Source organism: Meriones unguiculatus, chromosome 4, assembly GCF_030254825.1.
Source record: "Meriones unguiculatus strain TT.TT164.6M chromosome 4, Bangor_MerUng_6.1, whole genome shotgun sequence".
NCBI lineage: Eukaryota > Metazoa > Chordata > Mammalia > Rodentia > Muridae > Meriones > Meriones unguiculatus.
Window position 1 is genome coordinate 46,184,390 of NC_083352.1, and position 22,516 is coordinate 46,206,905.

The 22,516-nt window shown below is 38.6% G+C and overlaps 1 protein-coding gene across 6 annotated transcripts in view; it reads right to left on the bottom strand.

The window, feature by feature from the left end:
- Positions 1–5,250: 5,250 nt before the first annotated feature.
- The window catches only part of Wdr17 (WD repeat domain 17), a 96,042-nt gene continuing 78,776 nt past the window's right edge, over positions 5,251–22,516 (bottom strand). For 3 of the 6 annotated variants that reach the window (XM_021656729.2, XM_021656728.2, XM_060381789.1), the window contains 7 exons: positions 18,584–18,695; positions 16,844–16,985; positions 16,432–16,534; positions 15,318–15,419; positions 9,349–9,447; positions 8,489–8,672; positions 5,251–5,849 (listed from right to left, as the gene is read on the bottom strand). In XM_021656729.2, coding sequence (XP_021512404.1) covers positions 5,730–5,849; positions 8,489–8,672; positions 9,349–9,447; positions 15,318–15,419; positions 16,432–16,534; positions 16,844–16,985; positions 18,584–18,695 — 862 coding nt within the window. In that variant the 3' untranslated portion in view covers positions 5,251–5,729. The remainder of the gene's footprint in view (positions 5,850–8,488; positions 8,673–9,348; positions 9,448–15,317; positions 15,420–16,431; positions 16,535–16,843; positions 16,986–18,583; positions 18,696–22,516) is intronic. The other 3 variants (XM_060381786.1, XM_060381787.1, XM_060381788.1) reach the window with 3 other exon arrangements.

Sequence of the window (22,516 nt, forward strand, 5' to 3'; positions counted from 1 at the left end):
ATACCTTTGCTGAGAAAGTGTTACACATAGACTTAAGACCTTGTCCATATCTTAAGGAGATAAGGTATTAAGGGTGACAGGGAAAGAGGCAAGGGTCTTGGAATAAATTCCTGTGGGGGTTGATGGGAAGCAACTGAAGAAGAGGGATGTGCCACAACTTGGGGTTGACAAAGGTTGAGGGGGGGGGATGAGGCTTAGCCACGATGACATATAGGCATAAATTGAGTAAGCTACATAATGTGGTAGGAACACATAATTAGGTAACCCCAGAGAGCAGTGGGCCAGTAGTCCTGATCTAATGGGAGCTGCCATCAACACCCACAACAGAGAACTGAAAAGGAAACGTTTTACCAGAGTAAGCAGGAAATATAGACCAAGTAACCCCCATAAGGATCATAGCAGAGACTTACCTTCTAGCTGGACAGTTCCTTGGGATCTTTTATTCTTATCTGGATGGTATCAGTGGGAGACAAAGCCAATCTTCTGTCCCAGACCTCCTTCTGTGGAGGAGGAACTTGGAAACTGACCTACCTTGATGAGGCAAAGAGGGACACAAACATCTGAAGTGTTCTGTCTGTCCACAGATTGGGTGCATGGGTCTGGTGGCAGATGAGGTGAGGGTAGTTATTTTCCCACTGGCTAGAATTGCAGCATTTAAAGCTGACCCTGTGTGGAAGTCCCTGGTGACCCTACTCTCTCCCTTAAACACTTTCAAGGTCTTATTCCAAAGATCTCTCTGAGGGGGTTGAAGGCCTTCTTTCAACCCTTTCAGTTTCCTTCTGATGTTAGGGCCTTACTGAAAGAGGAAGTAAGTACTGAGCACACTCATACCCTCCTGAGAGTTTGGGTCTAGTTTAGTAAAGTGTGGAAGAGACTCTAGGAGCCTGGCAAGAAACTTGGCAAGGTTTTCAATAATTTTTTTTTCAAGAAAGGGTTTCTTTTCAAGAAAGGGACAGCCTTGGCTGTCCTCGACTTGCTTTGTAGACCAGACTGGCCTCGATCTCATAGAGATCTGCCTGTCTCTGCCACCCCAAGTGCTGTGATTATAGGTGTGCACCACTGTGCCTGTAACCTCTCTCTGTTTGCCAAAATTGACCACAATCCTCTTGTCCCAGGCTGCCCTGCCAGGGGGTTGATTCTCTGTATTCCAGTAGGGGGTTAGCATGAAAGCCAGCAACTGCCTCAATGGGAAAATCATCAATCCAGTGGACATCATCTGGGTGAGCCTGAACAGCCATCAAGACTCTTTCCTCTTCCTCTGGAATAAGGGTGGTTAAAGAAAGACACAGAGATCATGCCAGGTGAGGCTATATGGCTGGCTACAGTATCTAAAGTCCTGAATGTAATTAGTGAAGTCATTTGAGAAAGCATCGAGACATTTCTCTACTTGAGAAAGATCAAACAAAGAGAAAGGGACATGTACACTGAAAGGCCCTTGAGCATTTGCCACCTCTGTGACGGGGTAGATTCCACAAGTGCCAGACCTGGAATGAATCACTGGTCGGTGCAATGAAGGTTATGAAACCTGGGGAGGTGGAGGACGTTGAGGAGCAGTAGGTGAGGCAAATGATAGTGCAAAGAGCATAGAATGCAGGCAACTTCAGACCACTTGCCAGAATGTTAGTTGACAGAAGTTGCTAAAATCTGTAAGAAGTTAGATGACAAATGTGCCATTTTCTGGCCACTGAGATTGATTATCAAGTCACCAAGTGTAAGAGTGTAAGTAGGTACAACAACAAAGTGCCAAACACAGGCTGACTCTGTGGTTAAAAATAACAACAACAACAAAATAAAAACAAAAACAAAAACAAGAAAACAAAACCACAAAAAACCCAGCAATGTTAGTGAGAAACTGCAAGGATGCTTTGCTGTCCAAGTTAACAGCATCTGGCTGTTTGTTGGGTTATAGAGAGGCAAATAGCTGTTTGTTTAGGGAGTTCAGGCAGTGGACTAGCCAGATGCACTGTAACCATGGGGAATCTGGAGACACAAGTCAGTTGTGATCAGGGATGCTCAGGTCAGTGTGACTGCTCTGGTCAGGCGGTGAACACTTGTTTGCATGTATGTGGAGGTTAAGAGGTCATCTTCACATGCTGTTCTTAACATGCCACCCACCTTTTATTATTCTATTATTATTATTTTCCTTTCCTTGAGACAAGATTTCTCATTGGCCTGGAGACTGCCAAATAGCCTAACCTGGCTGTCTAGCAAGCTTCAGGGATCAGGCCATCTCTACCTTCCCATGGCTGGGACTGAAGCATATGCCACCATTCCAATCTTTCTTACATGGATTCTGGGGAATTGAATTCAGGTCATCATGCTTTCCAGAGCTTCACAAGTGCTTTCCAGACTGAGGGACTGTTTCATACACAGTGCTACAAAAGCATGCTGAGATAACGAAAGACTAATAATCTTTCAGGTGTAGTTAATAATTTTATGTTCCTAATCATGCATTTTACTTTGAGCTCTAACTTTTCATGTTTTAATGCTATGCGATTGAAAGCGTTACTTGGCATCCTTGGTGAATCTTACAACCTGAGTATCAGTTTCCAGTTATGCTTATTTACTTTTTTCCTGATTGTTTTGAAGGATTGGTCATTTCATTAGCATTTCTACTTTTTGAGACTTTCCGGCTGAATGTTAAGTTTGAGTGAGTAACATTTTAGTAATGTAAAGAGAGCCCTGATGATATTGATGACTTCTTAGGAATGTGTTTAGCATCTAGTTTTGTGTGAGTTAAGAAATCCAGTTGTACTATATGGGCTGGTGTGAGTCAGGGGGTTGGGGGGGGACTCCCCTTATCTGAGGAGTAGGGGAGAGAGGATGGGGGAGGAGAGAGGGAGGGTGGGACTGGGAGGAGAGAGGGAAGCTTATGATTGGTATGTAAAGGGAATTTAAAAAAAAAAGAAATCCAGCTGAAGAAAATATCATGCACAGATACAAATAATTAACTTATTGTCATACATTTAAATAGGAAAAATATAAAATGAAACATTATAAGAATAACATTTTAGCTGTCAAAATACAGTTATGAAAGCAAAACTTTTAAATCACCTCAGCTTAGCTGTGAAAACATTATGTAGGAAAGGATTAGGTTTGGATCAACAATCATACAGTGCTTCTTAGCTTTGTTTTGAATCTCTTGGGACATGCCCATCACTCAGAGTCTGAGGGTGGTAAATTCCCGGTACTGCTGTGGAATTCACAGAGATTTTGGAAAACATAAGATAGCTTACAGACATCATCCTATACTGAATAAGAGAACCAGACTAGCAAGCACGGGCACAGTGGGTCACCTCGAGGTTTTGAGAGCTATGTCAACATAGGACAATGCTTAAGGCGCGCCTGAAAAATGAAACTACTTCATTAAGGACACTTGGCAAAGAAGCAGTGACGTTTTCTGAGGCCTAGAGCAGTCCTTATTGCAACAGAACTTCTCAGTTTCGGAATTCTTTTCATAAAAGATACCATGATGTGTTGTGTGCGTTAATTAGTAAGCACACTCCCCTTTTATAATAATTTCAGGGTGTTGATTAGGCAGTGCTCTTTGGAAGTGGATAATCAGCCTCGGAAACAAATCCTCTGAAGTGATTTTCCAAATTTTCTGAGTGAGTTAGACACTTAGCCCTTTATACTTCTGACAGTGTGGTACACTGTCCTCACTATTGTGTGTGTAGGGGTGATATCTCTGCTCATCTTGGCGGGTAGTCATTTGGCTTTAATGATAGCAACTGCATTAAATTAAAGGGGCCTGAAATATGCATGTATATATTGACCCAGATGACAATGAAATGTTGTAGTATGTTTCAGTCATATATGCTATATTCACCCTGAGGTACTTATGGAAACCTCACAGCACAGGCACCTTGAAGATACAATACAACAAGCAATTAATAAGTATTGACCACTACTGAGTCACTAAAAAACAAGCACTAAATTTTACTAATAATTTGTAATGCATTTGCTTTAAAGCCAAAGTATAAATTTCTTGTCGTCAGGAAAACAAAATACTGCAGTGTTTTGTTTGTCTTACATTGCAGAGGTCAGTGTATAATAAAATAGTGCCTGAGCTAATCATTCTCAGATTTTACACTAACAACAGAAATTGAGGTCATTTTCCATCTTATTCACATGTTAAAGAGTTGTATGATTTTTCTCTTGATAATTTATACATAAATTATTTTCTTATTGCATTCATTAAAGTGTAAGTTAAGAATTCATTTATAAGTCAAGCCTAATGTTATTTATTACTGGAATCATTGAAAGCACAATGAAGATAGAAATATTAGTCTATTTTAAAGCAAAATTAAGAGAATTAGAGTAGGCTGAAGTCTACCATTCTTTTTTGTTTTGTTTTGTTTTAATTTTTTCAAGACAGGGCTTCTCTGTGTAGCCTTGCCTGTTCTGGACTCCCATTGGAGACCAGGCTGGTCTTGAACTCACAGCAATCTGCCTGTTTCTGTCTCTCAGTGCTGGGTTGACACCCAGCTTAGTCTACCATTCTTAAGTGTGGATGTTAGTGCATGTGTGTAAATTAATAGAGAAAATTTTGCGTTATAGATATCACTTCTTGGAGACACATGGTCACTATATCACTGAATTGCCTATATTACTTTTCATATTCTTTATTACTATTATTTTACCAAATGAAATGATAGCTTGTGGTCTTTAAGAGGCACTATGATTGATCATTATGCTAATTGTAACACATCAGTTTTAAAAAGCTTGTTTAGGATTTAAAATATTTTAAATATAATATATTAAAGATAACATAAACCACACTTGTTGTAGTTTATAAGCTCATTCTTTAGTCAAAGTATATTATAAATTTTAAGATTCCTTTTTTAAAAATTTTTATTTATTACACTTTATTCACTTTGCATCCCCCATGTAGCTTCTTCCCTTCTCCCCTCCCAATCCCTCCCTTCCTCCACCCTCTGCATGCATGCCCCTCCCCAAGTCCACTGATACAGGAGGTCTTCCTTTCCTTCCTTCTGATCCTAGTCTATTAGGTCTCATCAGGAGTGGCTGCATTGTCTTCCTCTGTGGCCTGGTATTTTTAAGTGACACAATTTGAGTATTGAAGTACTTTAGTTAGTGTAAATTAATTTCACACATGTTAAGTGAAAATTCTATACTAATTAAAATAGATTGATGTATTTTATCATTCCTAGCCTTGTGCTTTGAATAAACATAAATAAAATAAATGAATAAAAATAAATGTATAAAATTTATTCAATATTTCAAATTTATTTACATAAATTTATTTGAAACTAATTATTATAAATGATCATATGGGAGCTTGTTGAATTGAAATCACCTGTGTATTCCATAAATTTTGATATTTCAAGATATTCATTTAAATATTCATCAAATACCTCCTATGTGCCAAGAAATCTTCTAAATGATGTACTATTTTATGTGTTTAAATATTTTAACAGTACAGTATTTTGTTGACATTCATGTCTTTTAAAGCCTATCTGCTTTGCAGATTATTTAGCCCTTTATAATTAATTTAAAACTTCCTTATAAATAAAAGTAATATCATTTATCAATGAGATACATATTTTTCTTTGGAATTATATAAATATTTTATTTTTCAAATTAATAAAATTTAATATTATTCCTCATATTTTCCAATACCAACCCATCTCCCAACCAAAATCAAAGTTATAAATACCCCAAGTTCTCTTTTTACAAAACTACAAAGTATGAAGAAAAATCTTCAGTCAAAATGGATTGAGTCGTATTCCAGTTCCTAAAGGTGAGAATGGATTCACCTTTGCCCACATCAGAGCATCATTCAAAGAAATAGCCGATTTCCCATCTTCCAGGAAATACACGGGGCCCTGTTTACGGAGGTGAGAAAAGAGAAGATGAGACCTTACATTTAGTGACAGAACCCATCACTGCACTGAGAAAGCACTGGTGCAATTAGGCAATGCTAATAGGAAATTTAGTAATATAAGAAAAATAATTTTTTAGGCTACCAACTATAGAAATATCTTCAAGTGCCTCATTAATATACCACTCTTCTGTGGTTGGCTGTTAAAACAGAGCTTTATACTATAATCTTAATTCCTTGTATACAGCAGTACTAGCAATCAAAATAAGTGCTGTTAGTTTATTAATTGCCCCATGGTTAACTTCTTTTATGAAAGCACACTGCCAAGCAACAGAATGGGATATATGTACTTCATGGTGTTAGTTATGTGGCTGATATCAGTGTGGCGGGGAACTAACTAAAGCAAGGAACTTGGATCCTTCTCTACAGAACAGGAAGCAGATATTGCTCAACATGTGTGTGATTTAAAATTATATTCCATCGTGACTTGAGAGACTAGTCCATCAGTTATTAGCATGCCCTTAATAGTTTTGAAAAGTCAATATCTTAATCAGCTCTTTAGAAGAAAAGCATGATGTAAAAAAAAAAAAAGTCACAAAAGCAGTACAATTTGCATTTTTTTGGGGCTCTAAATGTAACAAGTTCTGGTTATAATTTTGCTGTTGTTTGAGACAAGGCTTTTCTGTTTAACAAAGCCTTAACCACCCTAACTTACTCTGTACACCAGGTTGGCCTCGAACTCACAAAGGTTGGCCTGCCTCTGCCTCCCCAGTGCTGGGATTAAAGGCTTGCATTACTACACTTGGCCCTTCTGGTTATAATTTTTAATGATATGTTTTGCTTTTTACAATTTACTTTTAGAGTTGGAGAAGTTAATGATTAGCTAACTTCACATTAGTAAGTACTTTAGATTCATAAAATGCAAATACATTAATTTCAAATTAAAAATACTCTAGGAGGGTACTACTTCATCTACATTAGCTATGTGTGCATTGGGATAATTAATAGATCCTTTTATGAATGTGGACCTGTGTGAAGAAAACCTCAGCTGGTGCCTATTGGTGTTTTGGCTATCCTGCATAGTGCAAAAGGGCCATGTGGGAAAAAGGATGGAAGGACCAAGTATTAAAACAGTCCATGAAATGGGAAATAGTAAGATCTGGAGAGGACAGGAACCCCACAAGGAGAGTAACAGAACCAGAAAATTTGAACACAGGGGTCTTCCCAGAGACTCATACTCCAACCAACTACCATGCATGGAGATAACCTAGAACCCCTGCACAGATGTAGCCCATGGCAGTTTAGTGTCCAAGTGGGTTACCTAGTAATGGAAGAGGGACTGCCTCTGACATAATCTGATTGGCCTGCTCTTTGATCACCTCCCCCTGAGTGGGGAGCAGCCTTACCAGGCCATAGTAGAGGACAATGCAGCCACTTTTGATGTGAACTGACAGACTAAGATCAGAAAGGAGAGGAGAACCTCCCCTATTAGTGGACTTGGGGAGTGGCATGTGTGAAGAAAGGGGAGGGAGGGTAGGACCGGGAGGGGAGGAGGGAGGGGCTTATGAGAGGATACAAAGTGAATAAAGTGTAATTAATAAAATAAAATTAAATAAAAAAAAGCCGTCCATGAAAGCAGAAACTGATTTCTAGACTGTGAAAGTTTCATGATTCATTGCTAACCTATTGAATTCACTGATTTGGTTGTTTATCACTAAACACAAGTGAATAATGTCACTGTTTACATTTCTGTGTCCTATGCTTTGGAGATTGTTGTGTTCTCAAGAGGCTGCCTTATAATTGGCCAAGTTATTGGCAGGGTTTGTATTAATAATCAGCTACTCCACTTACTTTGGATCACTCATTGGCCTCACAGGTCAGCTTAATAAGTGTTTGTAATATTACATTAGAAGTATAAGGACCCACTCATTGAAATGTGTATACCACAGGCAGTTGGAACACTTTGTGACAGATTGTGATAACTTACTTTGTGGCATTTGGTTTTTATTATCTCACAGTGATATCTATTCTAAGATAAAGAAGACTTCTCTGATTCTTCAAGATAACAATCCCTGGGTTACACTCAGAACTCTAAGCATTGTTCTTCATTAATTTGACTGTACATTAAAGAATGCTCTTTGGGGATCAGTCATCCTCTGTGATGAATCGCAGTGAACTTTAATTGATGAAAGTCCAGTAAAACAATGCAAGGATACTTGATGTGTATAAGTAATAAGCATCTAAGGTTTTCTTTTATTGCACATATCCAATGCAAATGGAAACTAGAAAGCAAAATACAATCTTCTGTGATAAAATCATGCGTAATTGTTAATTATTTCACTACCTTACTTTCCCTTAAGGTATGACACATATTAATTTTAAAACATCTTTGTTACTATATATGTAAATAAATCACTTCTACATGTATGTATTACACATTTGCTTCCATGACATAGCTCAGTGATCACCTCACTCAATTTAAGAAGAAAGAGACCACTTATATTATTCTGCAAGCACTAAATGCAATATTTCCTTACTGACACCTGAACATTCACCAAGTTTACTGAGTTTATATTTGTTTTAAGATACCATTAAATAGAGCATAATAGGAATATAAAGTTAATGTCTGATATTAGTCTATACCTGGATTTTTAGTCCAGTAAGACAAGAGATGTGAATGTCTGAATGGCTTGGAAGATTTGATCCAGTCACATAATCAGGTCCTGTAATTCCTTTGAGTGGCTCTTCTTTCAGTCTCTTTAACAAAGTTTCATAAACCATTCTTTGTGAATCAGAAGGGGGAGTACATGGAGAATCTTCTGGCGATCTACATTTCAAACAAACATTTATGTTTCATTTTTTTATAGAATTGTAGAATTACTCAGATTTAGACGAAAACAGCCTATGATTTGTTCATTATCTTTTACAAATGGAGGCAAATCAATTTAAATTTAAATTATAAAAATAGACTACAGAAAGGCAGAAATTAACATCACAATAAATTAATACTAAAATATACTCAACAAACTGACAAACTATTTTTCTCATACTCCAACCAACGACTATTCATGGAGATAACCCAGAACCCCTGCACAGATGTAGCCCAGGGCAGTTCAGAGTCCAATTGGGTTACATAGTAAGGTGAAGAGGGACTGCCTCTGACATAATCTGATTGGCCTGCTCTTTGATCACCTCCCCCTGGAGGGGAGCAGCCTTACCAGGCCATAGTAGAGGACAATGCAGCCACTTTTGATGTGAACTGATAGACTAAGATCAGAAAGGAGAGGAGAACCTCCCCTATCAGTGGACTTGGGGAGTGGCATGCAAGCAGAGGGAGGAGGGAGGGTGGGATTGGGAGGAGAGGAGGGAGGGGTTTATGGGTGGATGCAGAATGAATAAAGTGTAATTGATGAAAAAAAAACACGCACAGTCCCAACACTTTCCTTTATTAACACTCCATTACTTACTAAATTGCATTTGAATGTTAAATTGTATTCACTCACTGGTTGGCAAACTGTGTGCAAGCTCTCCATGCATCCAATTCCTTGGAGAGATGTTCGATTTTTAAAGGTACTGACACCACTCGGCGTTTTAATAGCTGACTGAAACATGAAAAAAAAAAGGCATCTGGAATAATAGTAAAACATCAGACAAAACAAATGAACTTTAACAACTGCAATTTTATCTATAAAAATTGTTAGGAGTGTGTGTACATTCAATTAGATATACATAGGCATATATGTGCTCACTTACATGTTCATTATTTACATCCCTCATCATTCTAAAATGCCCAAGAAACATGGTGGGACGAGAGACTCTAGTTAAACGCACTGCACAGTCTATGGTGTGGTGAGACAAAACAAGCAGTGCTGAAGAGCAGGACTGAGACAGAAGAGCTCATCAGGACTTTGATTTAATTCTCAATAACAGAAATATAATGACACTATTAGGAGAAAACGGGCAGGATTAGATTTGAGAAGCTTGTTTTACTTCTGTGGTATAGTGGGCTAGACTCACACATAAGCAGCTTTGGGATTAGACTATATCTGAACATAAAAATAAGGTATCTTCAAAACGAGGACAGGTGAAGCTAAGAGATGCTGCGCAAGTGCATGTTCACACACACACACACACACACACACACACAGAATTTACATATAAATCTTCTGAGGAACAAGTAATAGAATGCAGGAAGAAGAGGTGTGCATAGGGGACAGGGAAAGGGGGAAGAAAAGAGGTGGAAACAGAACAAGACAATGTGGAAATAGAGATGCAGTACACCTGGAAAATGAAAATAAACTGCAGGGCATAATATACACAATCATCATTAAAAAAAATCACTACAGTTGAGCCTTCTTAAAGTCCTCTGTGAATTGACAAGTCCCTCCCCAAGTCCACTGATAGACTCTGTGAATTTGCTTATTTACCAAATCATACTCACACAATGAGATGTGTCCTCCTCCCGTACTATCTGTCCCTAGCCTATCAAGTTTCCTCAGGACTGTCTGGATCCTCTTTCTCTGTGACCTAGTAAGGACATCTCACCAGCGGGAGGTGATCAAAGAGCAGGCAACTGAGTTCAAACCAGGGACTGCCCCTGCTCCCCTCACTAGGGAACTCCCATGGAGACTGAGCTGCCCATGGGTGGGGTGGGTGGGGTAGAGGGAGTTGTGGGGGAGAGAAAGGGGAGGAGGGAGAGAGGGTGGGACCAGGAGGAGATGAGGGAGGGATCTACAGCTGGGGTACAAAGTGAATAAATTGTAATAAATAAAAATAATAATGATAATAATAATTTAAAAACAAAACAAAAAACAGTGGTATGTGTCCTGTTAAGTAGTGGGATGGATTAGAAATGAAGATCTCTTGTTTCAGCCTTTAATTTTATTTTTGAATGAAGTAAATTTTAAGGATAATGGATGATTGAAGTTTAGCAAGCTGTTAGAGAATGTAGGTGTTTGATTGACAGATTATAAAACAGTATGTGATATAAAACATTAGTTTCTTTGCTATTTTAAAATCTCCTTTACTTGAAATTTTCTGCCACAGAGATTGAAAGGTAATATGTATAGCTTCTTATATATTTTTATTCTTTATTAATTACACTTTATTCACTTTGAATCCCCCCTGTAGTTCCCTCCCTCCTCCTTTCCCAATCCCTCCCTTCCTCCATCCTCTGCATGCATGTCACTTCCCAAGTCCACTGATAGGTATAGCTTCCTATATTTTAACAGCAGTGTTATACAATCATGGAAGTGAAATGTAAGCATGAAAACGGATGGTAAACTTTTCAGAACAAAATGTGTAAGTCTGCCTAAACAAGCCCTTTGAAATACCTTTCTCACTCACCTTTCTTTCCTCCCTAGACTACATGATATATAGAGATGCAGCATCTATCTGCATCCATGGGAAACTCACACAGGAGAAAAGAGCTAAGAGCTTGCTAGTCAAGAATCCCTGCTTGGGCCCTCCTTGTTACTTAGCTTCTTTGAGTCTGTGAATCACAGCATGGTTTTCCTGTACTTGATGTCTAAAGTCCACTTATAAGTGAATACATACTATGTGTGTCTTTTTGGGTCTGGGATACCTCACTCAAGATAATATTTCCTAGTTCCATCTATTTGCCTGCAAATTTCGTGTTGTCTTTGTTTTTAATAGCTGAGTAGTATTCCATTGTGTAAATGTACCACAGTTTCTTTATTTATTCTTCAGTTGAGGGACATGTAGGTTGTTTCCATTTTTCTGGCTATTATGAATGAAGCTGCTATGAACATAGTTGAGGTGGTGTCCTTGAGCTATGGTGGAACATTTTTTGGGTGTTCCCAGAAGTGGTATAAGCTGGGTCTTGAGGTAAAACTATTCCCAATTTTCTGAGAAACTGCTAAATTAATTTCCAAAGTGGTTGTTCAAGTTTACATTCCCACCAGTAATGGAAGAATGTTCCCCTTTTTCTATGTCCTTGTCAGCATGAGCTGTTCTTTGAGATTTTATCTCAGCCATTCTGATGAATGTGAGACAGAATCTCAGAGTCCTTTTGGGCTGCATTTTCTGAATGACTAAGGGTGTGGGACATTTCTTTAAGTGCTTCTCTACCACTAGTGATTCCTCTGTTGAGAATTCTGTTTAGATCTGTACCCCACTTTTTAATTTTTGGGTTATTTGGTCTGTTGATGTCTAGTTTTTTTTAACTCTACTTTATTTGGGGTTCCTTAAAGCTTTCCCTTCCAACCCCCAAACCTAGGTAGGAGAGAAAGACGTTTAGAAGGGAACAGGGATGAAGATTTCTTCTTCTGGCTGGGTAGGATTGTCAGGTTCTTTTGGGGGCAATACTACTACTCTCAGTCCTCAGAGGCTATCCAGCAGTCCAGGTAACTCACAAGCCAGCAAACCAGCTGATCAGCAAAAGCAGAAAGCAATCCTGTCTATCTCCTCCAAGTGTCTGTACATTCTCCCTCTGGGCTCTTGTATTTATACCCCTCAGACTCCTCAGAAGTCAACTAACACCAATTGGCAAAGACCACGCCTCTGCATGTCAGTTGTGGACAGTCTGAATCAGCTCCCTATCACACACCCAGGATTAAAACAAAAACATGGTTACATAACATAACAGTTTTTAAAAGGATGTCTAGTTTCTTGTGGTCTTCATATATTTTATATATCAGCCCTCTCTCAGGTGTAGGGTTGGTGAAGATTTTTTTTTCCATTCTGTAGTCTGCCTTTTTGTCCTTTTGAAGGTGACCTTTACTACTCAGCTATTAAAAACAGGGAAATCATGACAGTTGCAGGAAAATGGATGGAACTAGAAATGATCATCCTGAAGGAGGTAACCCAGAAGCAGAGAGACACACATGGTATATACTCACTGATAAGTGGATGTTAGCCATATAATATAGGATAAAGATACTAAAATCTACAGACCTAAAAAAGCTAAACAAGGAGAATCCTAGGAAAGATGCATAATTGTCATTCAGAAAGGAAAACAGGATAGACACCAGAAGTGGTAGAAGAGAGAACAGGACCAGAGCCTACCACAGATGTCCTCTAAAAAACTCCATCCAGCAGGAGATTGAAGCAGATACAGAGACTCATGGCCAAACTTTGGACAGAGAGCAGGGAGTCTAATGGAAGAAAAAGAAGATAGAAGGACCCAGAGGGGTCAGGAGCCTCACAAGGAGACCAATAAAACCAAAAATGCTGGGCCCACAGGGGGCTGCAGAGACTGATGCATCAACCAAAGACCATGCATGGAGAGGACCTAGATCTCCTGCGCAGATGTAGCCCATAGTCAACTCAATCTTCATGTGGGTTCCCTAGTAAGGGGAGAAGAGAAAATCTTTGACATGAACTTGGTACCTACTCTTTGATCACTTCTCCCTGGCAGGGCAACCTAGCCAGCCAACAGAGGAAGACAGTCCTGATGAGACCTGATAGGCTAGGATCAGACAGTAGGGGAGGAGGACTTCCCCTATCAGTGGACTAGGGGAGAGGGATAGGGTAGGAAGAAGGAGAGAGGATGAGACTGGGAGGAGACAAGGGAAGGGTCTACAACTGGGATACATTGTGAATAAATTGTAAATAATAATAATAATAATAATAATAATAATAAAAGGAGACCTTTGCCTTACAGAAGCTTTGGAGTTTCATGAGGTCCCATTTATTAATTGTTTATCTTAGAGCCTGAGCTACTGGTGTTCTGTTCAGGAAGTTGTCTCATGTAGCAATGTGTACAAGGTTATTCTCTGATTTCTCTTTTATTGTGTTTCTGTGTATCTGGTTTTATGTTGAAGTCTTTGATGCACTTGGACTTGAGTTTTTTGCAGTGTAATAGATGTTTGCATTTTTTTACATGTAGACTTCCAGTTAGATCATCACCATTTTGGCTTCTTTGTCTGAAACTAGGTGTTCATAGGTGTGTGGGTTTACCTCTGGGTCTTCAATTCAATTCCACTGATCAACCTGTCTGTTTTTCTGCCAATACTATGCAGTTTTTATGACTATTGCTCTGTAGTACAGCTTGAAATCGAGGATGGTGACTGAAGGAGCCAGAAGGGTCAAGAAAACCTACAGAATCAACTAACCTGGGCCCATAGAGGCTCATAGAGAGTGAATTGTCAACCAGAGACCATGCATGGGATATACCCAGGCCTTCTGCAGTTGTCAAGCTGGGTCTTCATGTGGGACTCCTGAAGTGAGACAAGGGGCTGTCTCTGACTACATTACCTGCTTTTGGTTCCCTTTAGCCTAATTAAGCTGCCTCATCTAGCATCAATTAAAAAAAAAAGATGCCAATAGAAAAAGTTGTGCCTAGTCTTACTGCAAGTTGATATGTCAAGGCTGGCAATATCCATGGAAGGTCTCCTCTTTTCTGAGAAGAAAAGAAAGATGGATGGACGATCAGGAGGTGAGGTGAGAGGGAGGGGCTGAGAGGAGAGGAAGGAGGGGATGTAAAGTAAATAACTTAATAATTTAAAAAATAGTTTCACAGGACAGGATCCTTCCACAGGGGACCTCTGAAAGACTCTATCCATCAGGGTATGGAAGGAGATACTGAGACTCATAGCCAAACTTTGGGCAGAGTGCAGGAAACCTTATGGAAGAAGAGAGAGATAGAAAGAGCTGGAGGGGAAGGAACTCCACAAGGAGAACAGGAGAACAACAGAGGCAAAAATCATGGGCCCAGAGGGTCCTGCAGAGACCAATACTCCAACCAAGGACCATGCATGGAGAAGACCTAGCCCCCCTGCTCAGATGAAGACCATAGGCTGCTCAGTTTCCAAGTGGGTTCCCTAGTAAGTGTGGCAAGGACTGTCTCTGATTTGAACTCAGTGGTTGGCTCTTTGACCACCACCCCATGGGCCACAGTGGGAGATGATGCAGCCAGTCCTGATGAGACCTGATAAGCTAGGGTCAGATAGAAGGGGAGGAAGAACTCCCCTATCAGTGGACTAGGAGAGGGGCTTAGGGGGAGAAGAGGGAGGGTGAGTGGGACTGCGAAAGATGATGGTGGGGGCTACAGCCTAGATACAAAGTGAAATAATATAATAAATAAATACAATTTTAAAATTAGAAGTGCATTATGTATCTATATATGGGTTAATGGATGTTTGAATATAAAACTGTTAATAACGTAATATAAAATTTTAAATGCAAAAAACAAGAGTTTCATAGTTGAACAAAAGGAAGGACCCAGGTCGTTGATGGAGTTGCTGGACCAATTTATGAGTTCTGGAATGCCTCTCTCAAGTGTTCTGATAAGTAAAATCAACACACCCTATCTATTTAACAATCTGTTAGCAACTCTGTCATTTGTAGACTGGTGCCTTCACAATTCACATACTTAATGTCTGCTTACTTGCAGAGCACTTGCCGAGTGAACAAGTGACTGCACAGAATAATACATTCAGTACCTGTGCTCTACTTAAAGGTCATTTATCTTGTAGGAGAAGTTTCTCGGTAAAGCATTTTTTATTTTTACCTCGTGTACTCATAAAGTGCAGGAACAATGCTTTGATAATGTCTGCTGATAGCCAGTAAGGCACCAATGTACCCACATAATATGAGTAATTCATTTCGAGCCCTGAAAGAGAATATATTTATTTTTAAACTTTACAGTTTGAATCACAGGACATTACTTTCTTACATAATTCAAACACATAAATTTATATTCTTACAGATGATACTTATACATTTAGTATATTTTGTGTAATTGGAGGAAATGCTTTATTCATTAGCTAAAAATTAACTCAATTTTTATTCCAAAATTAATGCTATAACATAAATTATAATTTAAAACAAATACCTTTAATAGATTTAGTTTTTATGCTCTTAATTTATATATTTAACATTTTTTGTGTTTTTATGTTTGAACCTGAACCTTAGACCTCACACAAAGCAAGCATCCAACTGTTCATAGTTGATTCGCACCCTGAGGTCTCTCCTGGCTTTCTCTTCTTGTTATTTATCTCTAAGTAATTCCTTGTATCAGATTTAGGAACTTACGGCACATTATGTCGACTCTAGGAAATAACCAGGATAATCAATTTTATTTTCTGCAGGATGAACTTGTCAGTTTTCTAGGCTTATTCATTAAAAAGCTTTTTTGTAAATTATCTTGAAATCTCTGAAGACTTTAGTCATATGAAAAAAAAATCCTAAGTGGTCCTTGAATTTAAAGATAGTGTCATCTTCTGCTTTCTAGCACTTGTGTTTCTCTCATCTAGGCTTACTATGATTTTTACATGCAATAGTTACTGATAAATATGATCCTTAGTTTCTTATGGACTCCATGCCCACAACCATATAAATGTTTTCAATTATATCTTTCTTTGATCAGGTGTGTATAATTGAAACTACACATGCACACACACATAAATGTACACATACTAGCTGTGTTCCTCAGTTGTTATTCAAGTTTACTTTATCTTCTTCTTTTATTGATACTATTGTCATAGCAACAGTAATAATGAAAAGTATAATTGGTCTATAAGTTCAGCTACCTAAGATGATCCTTGATTTGAACACCAAAAGCAATAGTGCTTTTTTTGAAATCCTATGTTGTTTATGTTTATGTCTTGAGGAAAAGTACTTACTCAGTGCATGTATGCAAGAGTAGCTTTTCAGTACGGATGTAACTCAGTAGGTCAAGCACAGGGTAAACGGTATCTACGGTCCAGTTTGAGTTACTCATCCATCCTGGCCAAATAAAACCAGATGAAATGTATTTTAAGTTACAGTATCAATCTTGTTCATCCAATTTTAAAAGTTATAATATCAACCGTTTATCATTTAGTCGTAATTCTGTATTTTGGATAAAAACGATTGTTCCATTCATTGTCTCTAAGTTCTCCCATAACATAAAATCAGGATATTTCACACCAGTAATCTATCTCCTTGGGAAATTTGGGATTACTAGTACTTAATTTTCAGTCATATTATCAAGATGAATAAAAATATCAAATGATCAAATAGATCTAAAAGCCAAACTACCAATTAGAAACTTACCTTTGACAAAATCAATACCAATAGGAAGAGCCTTTTCGGGTTCTTGGCTTAGTAAATAATACTTTATGGTTTCAAATACATTGCCATCTGCATGGGCTGTTTCAGCTAGCTGGATGCATTCTTCTGCTGGGGGTAGCTTGCACTAAGAAATAATTTATTGAAAGACAAAGTCACTAAGATTTACAGGGATAAAAGCTACCGTATAAATACCAATTATTGCCACAATATCTGTTTCACATATTAAAGTAGCCTAGAATATATTTAAATAAAATTGTTTAAAAATGAAATTATTAATGGAAACATATTTAGGATCAAAGAATAAAGGTAAAGTCATTAGCTAAAGAATTAGTGGCTTTTACCACATAAATACTTGATTAAGATGTAGAACTAATTTTTCTGATCATAATGCTGTGATCTGTACTCACCAATGCAGCTCAGCAATAACAAGGCAAAACAAAACAAAGCCCACACTGAAGTCACTTGTTTTAGAGTAAATACATAATACAGACACTGTCAAAAGTACATTAACTATAAAAAGTACAAAACTACATCATTATACTTTCTCTTACACTACAATTGAACTTAACCAATAAAGCACACACCTTGCAATCATGAGATCCTGATTTGGGTCTCCAGGGCATGTATAAAAACCCAGTACATCAGTCTTACTTGTAATACCAGCACTGTAGAGGTGGATACTGGAAGATTCCTGGAGCCAGTCTAGACAATCAGTAAGATCTATGTCCCATGAATGACTATCTCAACCTTTGGGCAGAGTGCAGGGAATCTTATGAAAGAAGTGGGAAACAGTAAGATCTGGAGAAGACAGGAACTCCACAAAGAGAGCAACAGAACCCAAAAATCTGAGCACAGGGGAGACTGAGACTGATACTCCAACCAAGGACTATGCATGGAGATAACCTAAGACCCCTGCACAGATGTAGCCCATAGCAGTTCAGTATCCAAGTGGGTTCCATTGTAATAGGAACAGGGACTGTCTATGACATGAACTGATTGGCCTGCTCTTTAATTACCTCCCCCTGAAGGGAAGCAGCATTACCAGGCCACAGAAGAAGACAACGCAGCCACTCTTGATGAGACCTAATTGACTAGGGTCAGAAGGTAGGAAAAGAAGACCTCCCCTATAGTGGACTTCGGGAGGGTCATGCATGCAGAGGGTGGAGGAAGGGAGGGATTGGGATGGGAGGAGAGAGGAAGGGAACCACAGGGGAGATACAAAGTGAATAAGGTGTAATTAATAAAAAATAAAAAAAAAAAAACTAAAAAGGTAGAGCAAAAAGAAAAGTATCCAGTAATGACCTGTGGCTTCCTTGTGTACATGTGTGCATGTGTATGTATATGTGAGCAGTCACACTCACAAACAGACCAATAAAATTAAAATACAGTTTTAACTTGTATACAAACCTTCAGATACAAAGTAGGACAGTAGAAAGTACTAAGCTTGGTTAGACATTTTGGAGTCGAAACTCTTATCCCATCTTGAATTTGTACAGATTCTTTACTTCTGTGAACTTTCTTTCTTTGTGAAAATTAGGAGTTGTAACTAGAAGTCAATAAACATCCTTTCCCTTGGTTGTCATTTTTGTTGATTCAACAGTTATCTCCAAAAGACCTTCTGATTACTTAATTTGGGCATGAATTTCTATTTGAATGAACCAAAAATTACTAATATCAAAGTACTTTATTGCATGCTAGATTCATTAGCATATCATCAGCTACCTTCTTGTGGAGATCATTTATTTCTTCAGTGCACCCTGGGTAGAAGGCACAGAGCTTCACTAAATCTACTTCATTGTCAGGAGTCATCAGGAGAAGATCAGCTGCCAAGTTCCTGTTTGTATAACAAGAGGGAAAACTCCATTGAGGAAATGACCCAAGAGTAGATTCACAAGTGTTTCAAAAGGAGACTCATACACAAAACCACACTTGCTTACCCAGCTACACAGTGATTTCGTGATTTATAGCAAACCATCTCAAACATAGGTGGCAGAAAACACACTACAGAGTGTTATCAAAAGCTTTTGAAATGCCAAATTTGCATAATTTAAGTTCTTCAACTATAGTACTCAATTTTATTATTAGGGACGAATTCTCTAGCAGACTAGGTAGTTGTAGATAGGACTTTGGAGAAAATAGTAAAGTGAAGTAAAAGCTAACATGCTTCACCTCTTTGTTATTCTTGTCAACAGAGGGAAATTCGCTTAGCCTGCACTCTGACCCCTGAATCCTTAGCAATTTTAACTTTTTGGATGTCGGTTGCTCTGCATGTTTTCAAGGTTTAGGAAGAAATACATAAAATAAATATAGTTTTAAAATATTTTCAAAGCTTTCAACTAGTGTAACAAATTACAAAAATAAAATGACGTGGACTTAATAGCTTTGCTAAAACATATTTTCTATGAGAAGCTTTTCTCAGGGCACTAGGGGAATACTTTGTTTAGTACACTGTAACTCAGAAAACATCAAATTTCCAGTGTTTCATGATTATGTGTGTGTACACCTACATATATATGTGTATATATATATATATATTTGGTGTGCCTTTAGAACAAACAATATGTTAGATATATTGTAACATACAATATATGAAAGGATACTTTATAGAGCTGTAAACTAGGGACTCTACGTTAGCTTTTTCACAGTGACTTTTGATCATTTATATGATGCAACAACTTTTAACATACAAGAAATGTATTTAAAAATATAAAGAATATAAAATACGATAGAGATCATTTGTAAACCTTGTCAAATTCAAAATTTTTGTGAATATACACGTCCCCCCATACCACAAACTGTTAAAACAGTAGCATTTTTAAGGTTTATTTATTATTTATACAATATTCTGCCTGCATACCAGATCTTTTTTCAATTTTTATTAATCACATTTTATTCATTTTGTATCCCCCCCATAAACCCCTCTCTCCTCCCCTCCCAATCCAACCTTCCCTCCCCCTTCTCCATGCATGCCCCTCCCCAAGACCACTGATAGGGGAGGTCTGCCTCTCCTTCCTTCTGATCCTAGTCTATCAGATCTCAGTAGCATTTTGAGTTAGGCTTATATTCAAGTTTTTAGAATTAAAAATAACTTTAGTGGTATTTCAGAGAATTTTACATAAAATATTTCAATAATGCAACATCCACTAGTAAGTGATACTATAAATGACATCAATACACAACTACTAAAAGACTACAATTTTTTCCAGTTTTTCCATAGCCAATTAATAATAAGATATAATATCATCTTAAAGTGTGTATATCATTTTTACTATTGATCAGGTAAGATTTTTAAAGTCCAAGTTCACCTTTTCTTTCTAAGACATATGAGTTGTTGTACTTTCTTTTTGTTGTTGTTGTTTTGAAACAGGGTTTCTCTGTGTAGCCCTACCTGTCCTGGACTCTTTGTAAATCAAGCTGGTCTTGAACTCAGACAGATTCACCTGCCTCTGCCTCCCACATGATGGGATAAAAGGCATGTGCCACCATGCCTGGCCTTTTATTGTACTTTGTAATAATGAAATTTAATAATGTATTGTAATACTTTTCTGTATTGATATATATGTATTGTAATACTTTCCTGTATTAATAACAGAGATAGAGACAAGGAGGTGTATGTTTATATATGTGTATGTGTGCAGTGTGTGTATGCACACATGCAAATGCATACTCTTGCTATAGGATTGAACTCAGGACATCATGCTTATATAAGCACTTTTATCTGCTGAGAGATAGTCCTGTCTCATAACACTTTAAACTTAATATCCTTGAAAATAAAGAATTACATTCTCATTTTGCCCTTTGAAAACAGTGGTACTAAAACTATATTAAAACAACTGAAAATAAAACCTGAATTCTTCCTACAAACTATATCCTGATATAGAAATATTTTTATCAAGGGCTGTTGATTATATCCATTGTTTATTTCACTGTTTCATTAAAGCTGAGTACATTATTGTGTGTGTGCGCAACAAAACAGGCCAACCAAATCATCTAATATTAAATTTCATTATAAGAATGTGGTTTATTTTACTTAGTAGAGTTATTTAACCTTTAACGTACAAAAGCCATAGTCAGTTCATTTTCTGTACAACTTTTAAATATACAGCCACACATTTAAGCTATAAAAACTATTCTTATTGTTCTATGGTTAGGTTTTTATTTGCTATAAATTATACAACTTACAGATACAAATTGCAATATTATAAGACCAAATAGCGATACCGGGCGGAGCCAAGATGGCGACTAGCACACACAGTTTCTGAGCGGTGGGATACCTGATCTTCTGAGTTGGAGAATGGAAGGACCCCCAACCCAGGAAAACCACAGCGAGGCTTTCTGAACACCAGAGAACATCGCAGGAGGTGAAAACTTTGGCCTCCGGTCACCCGGAGACTTGCTTGGGGAAGGAGAGAAAAGATCCTTTGTTCTTGCGGTACTCCCTTCCCCCAGACCTCCTTCCTCCTCTGCACAGCAGCACAGCGGACTCATCTTTCTCAGCGCAGACCTAACTGCCTGGGGTATACAACCACTGAGACGGAGCCCCAAGCACTTTAGTGGCAGACAAAAGCCAGCAGTACGTGCCCCGGAGTCCCAGATTCGCGCAGCGGCTGCACCATCCTCCCAGGGCGCGAATCTGCTAGACACCATACTAGCTCCACAGGATCGCCATCACTGAAGGAGCGGCCCGCCCAATCCCACAGTGACCGAGAATACGCTATATACTCACCGAAACCAGGCAGAATCGTCATACAACCTGGACACACCAGGCACTGGGCTTCCCAAGCTTGGAGAGCACAACGAAGAGATCCCAGAAAGCATTGGGACTAGCAAGCCAGTCTCCAGTTACAGCAGGACGTGGCAGCGGAGCAGTACTGAACTGGCGGGGCACCACAGCCCTCCAGTTTAAGACTAACCAGGGCCAAACCAGAGAACAGAGAGCCTGGTTACCCCATCCCTGCTGAAGTGACCACCCTGAAATCTCCAGCTGCAGCAAGACCTCAGAACCTGGCAGTGACAGCAGCACAGAACTGGCGGAACACATCAAAGAAGCAGGGCCAAACCAGAGAGCAGAGAGCCCCGGATACCACGATCTCGGCCAAAAGACCTGCCTGTACAGCTAGTCCTCAGCACATGCTGAGAGTGCTCAGCTTCCTGAAGAACTCTCCAGACACCAGAGAGAGACAGCACCAGTCTGATCTGCAGAATCCAAAAACGAACAGGGAAGGTTTCAGATAAGCCAATGGCCAGAGGTAGGCGAAAGAACACTTCCAACATAAATCAGGACATCATGACTTCACCAGCAAACCCCAAAACCGATGGATACACCAATTCAGCAGAAGCACAGGAAAATGATTTTAAAGCCATGCTTGCCCAATTATTTGAGGCTCATAAGGAGGAAATGAACAAATCTTTCAAAGAGATGGCCAGTCAATTGGAGGCAAAGAAAGAAGAAATAGACAATATCCTTAAAGAAACACAGGCAAACATAGCCAAACAAATAGATGCACAAGTAGAGGAAAAATTAGTGGCATATAAGAAGGAAATGAAAACAGAAATAGAGGCCATCGTAGAGAGACAGGAATCCAAATTCAAACACATGAAAGAAATGGTGCAAGGCATGAAAACAGAATTAGAATCAATAAAGAAAACACAAAA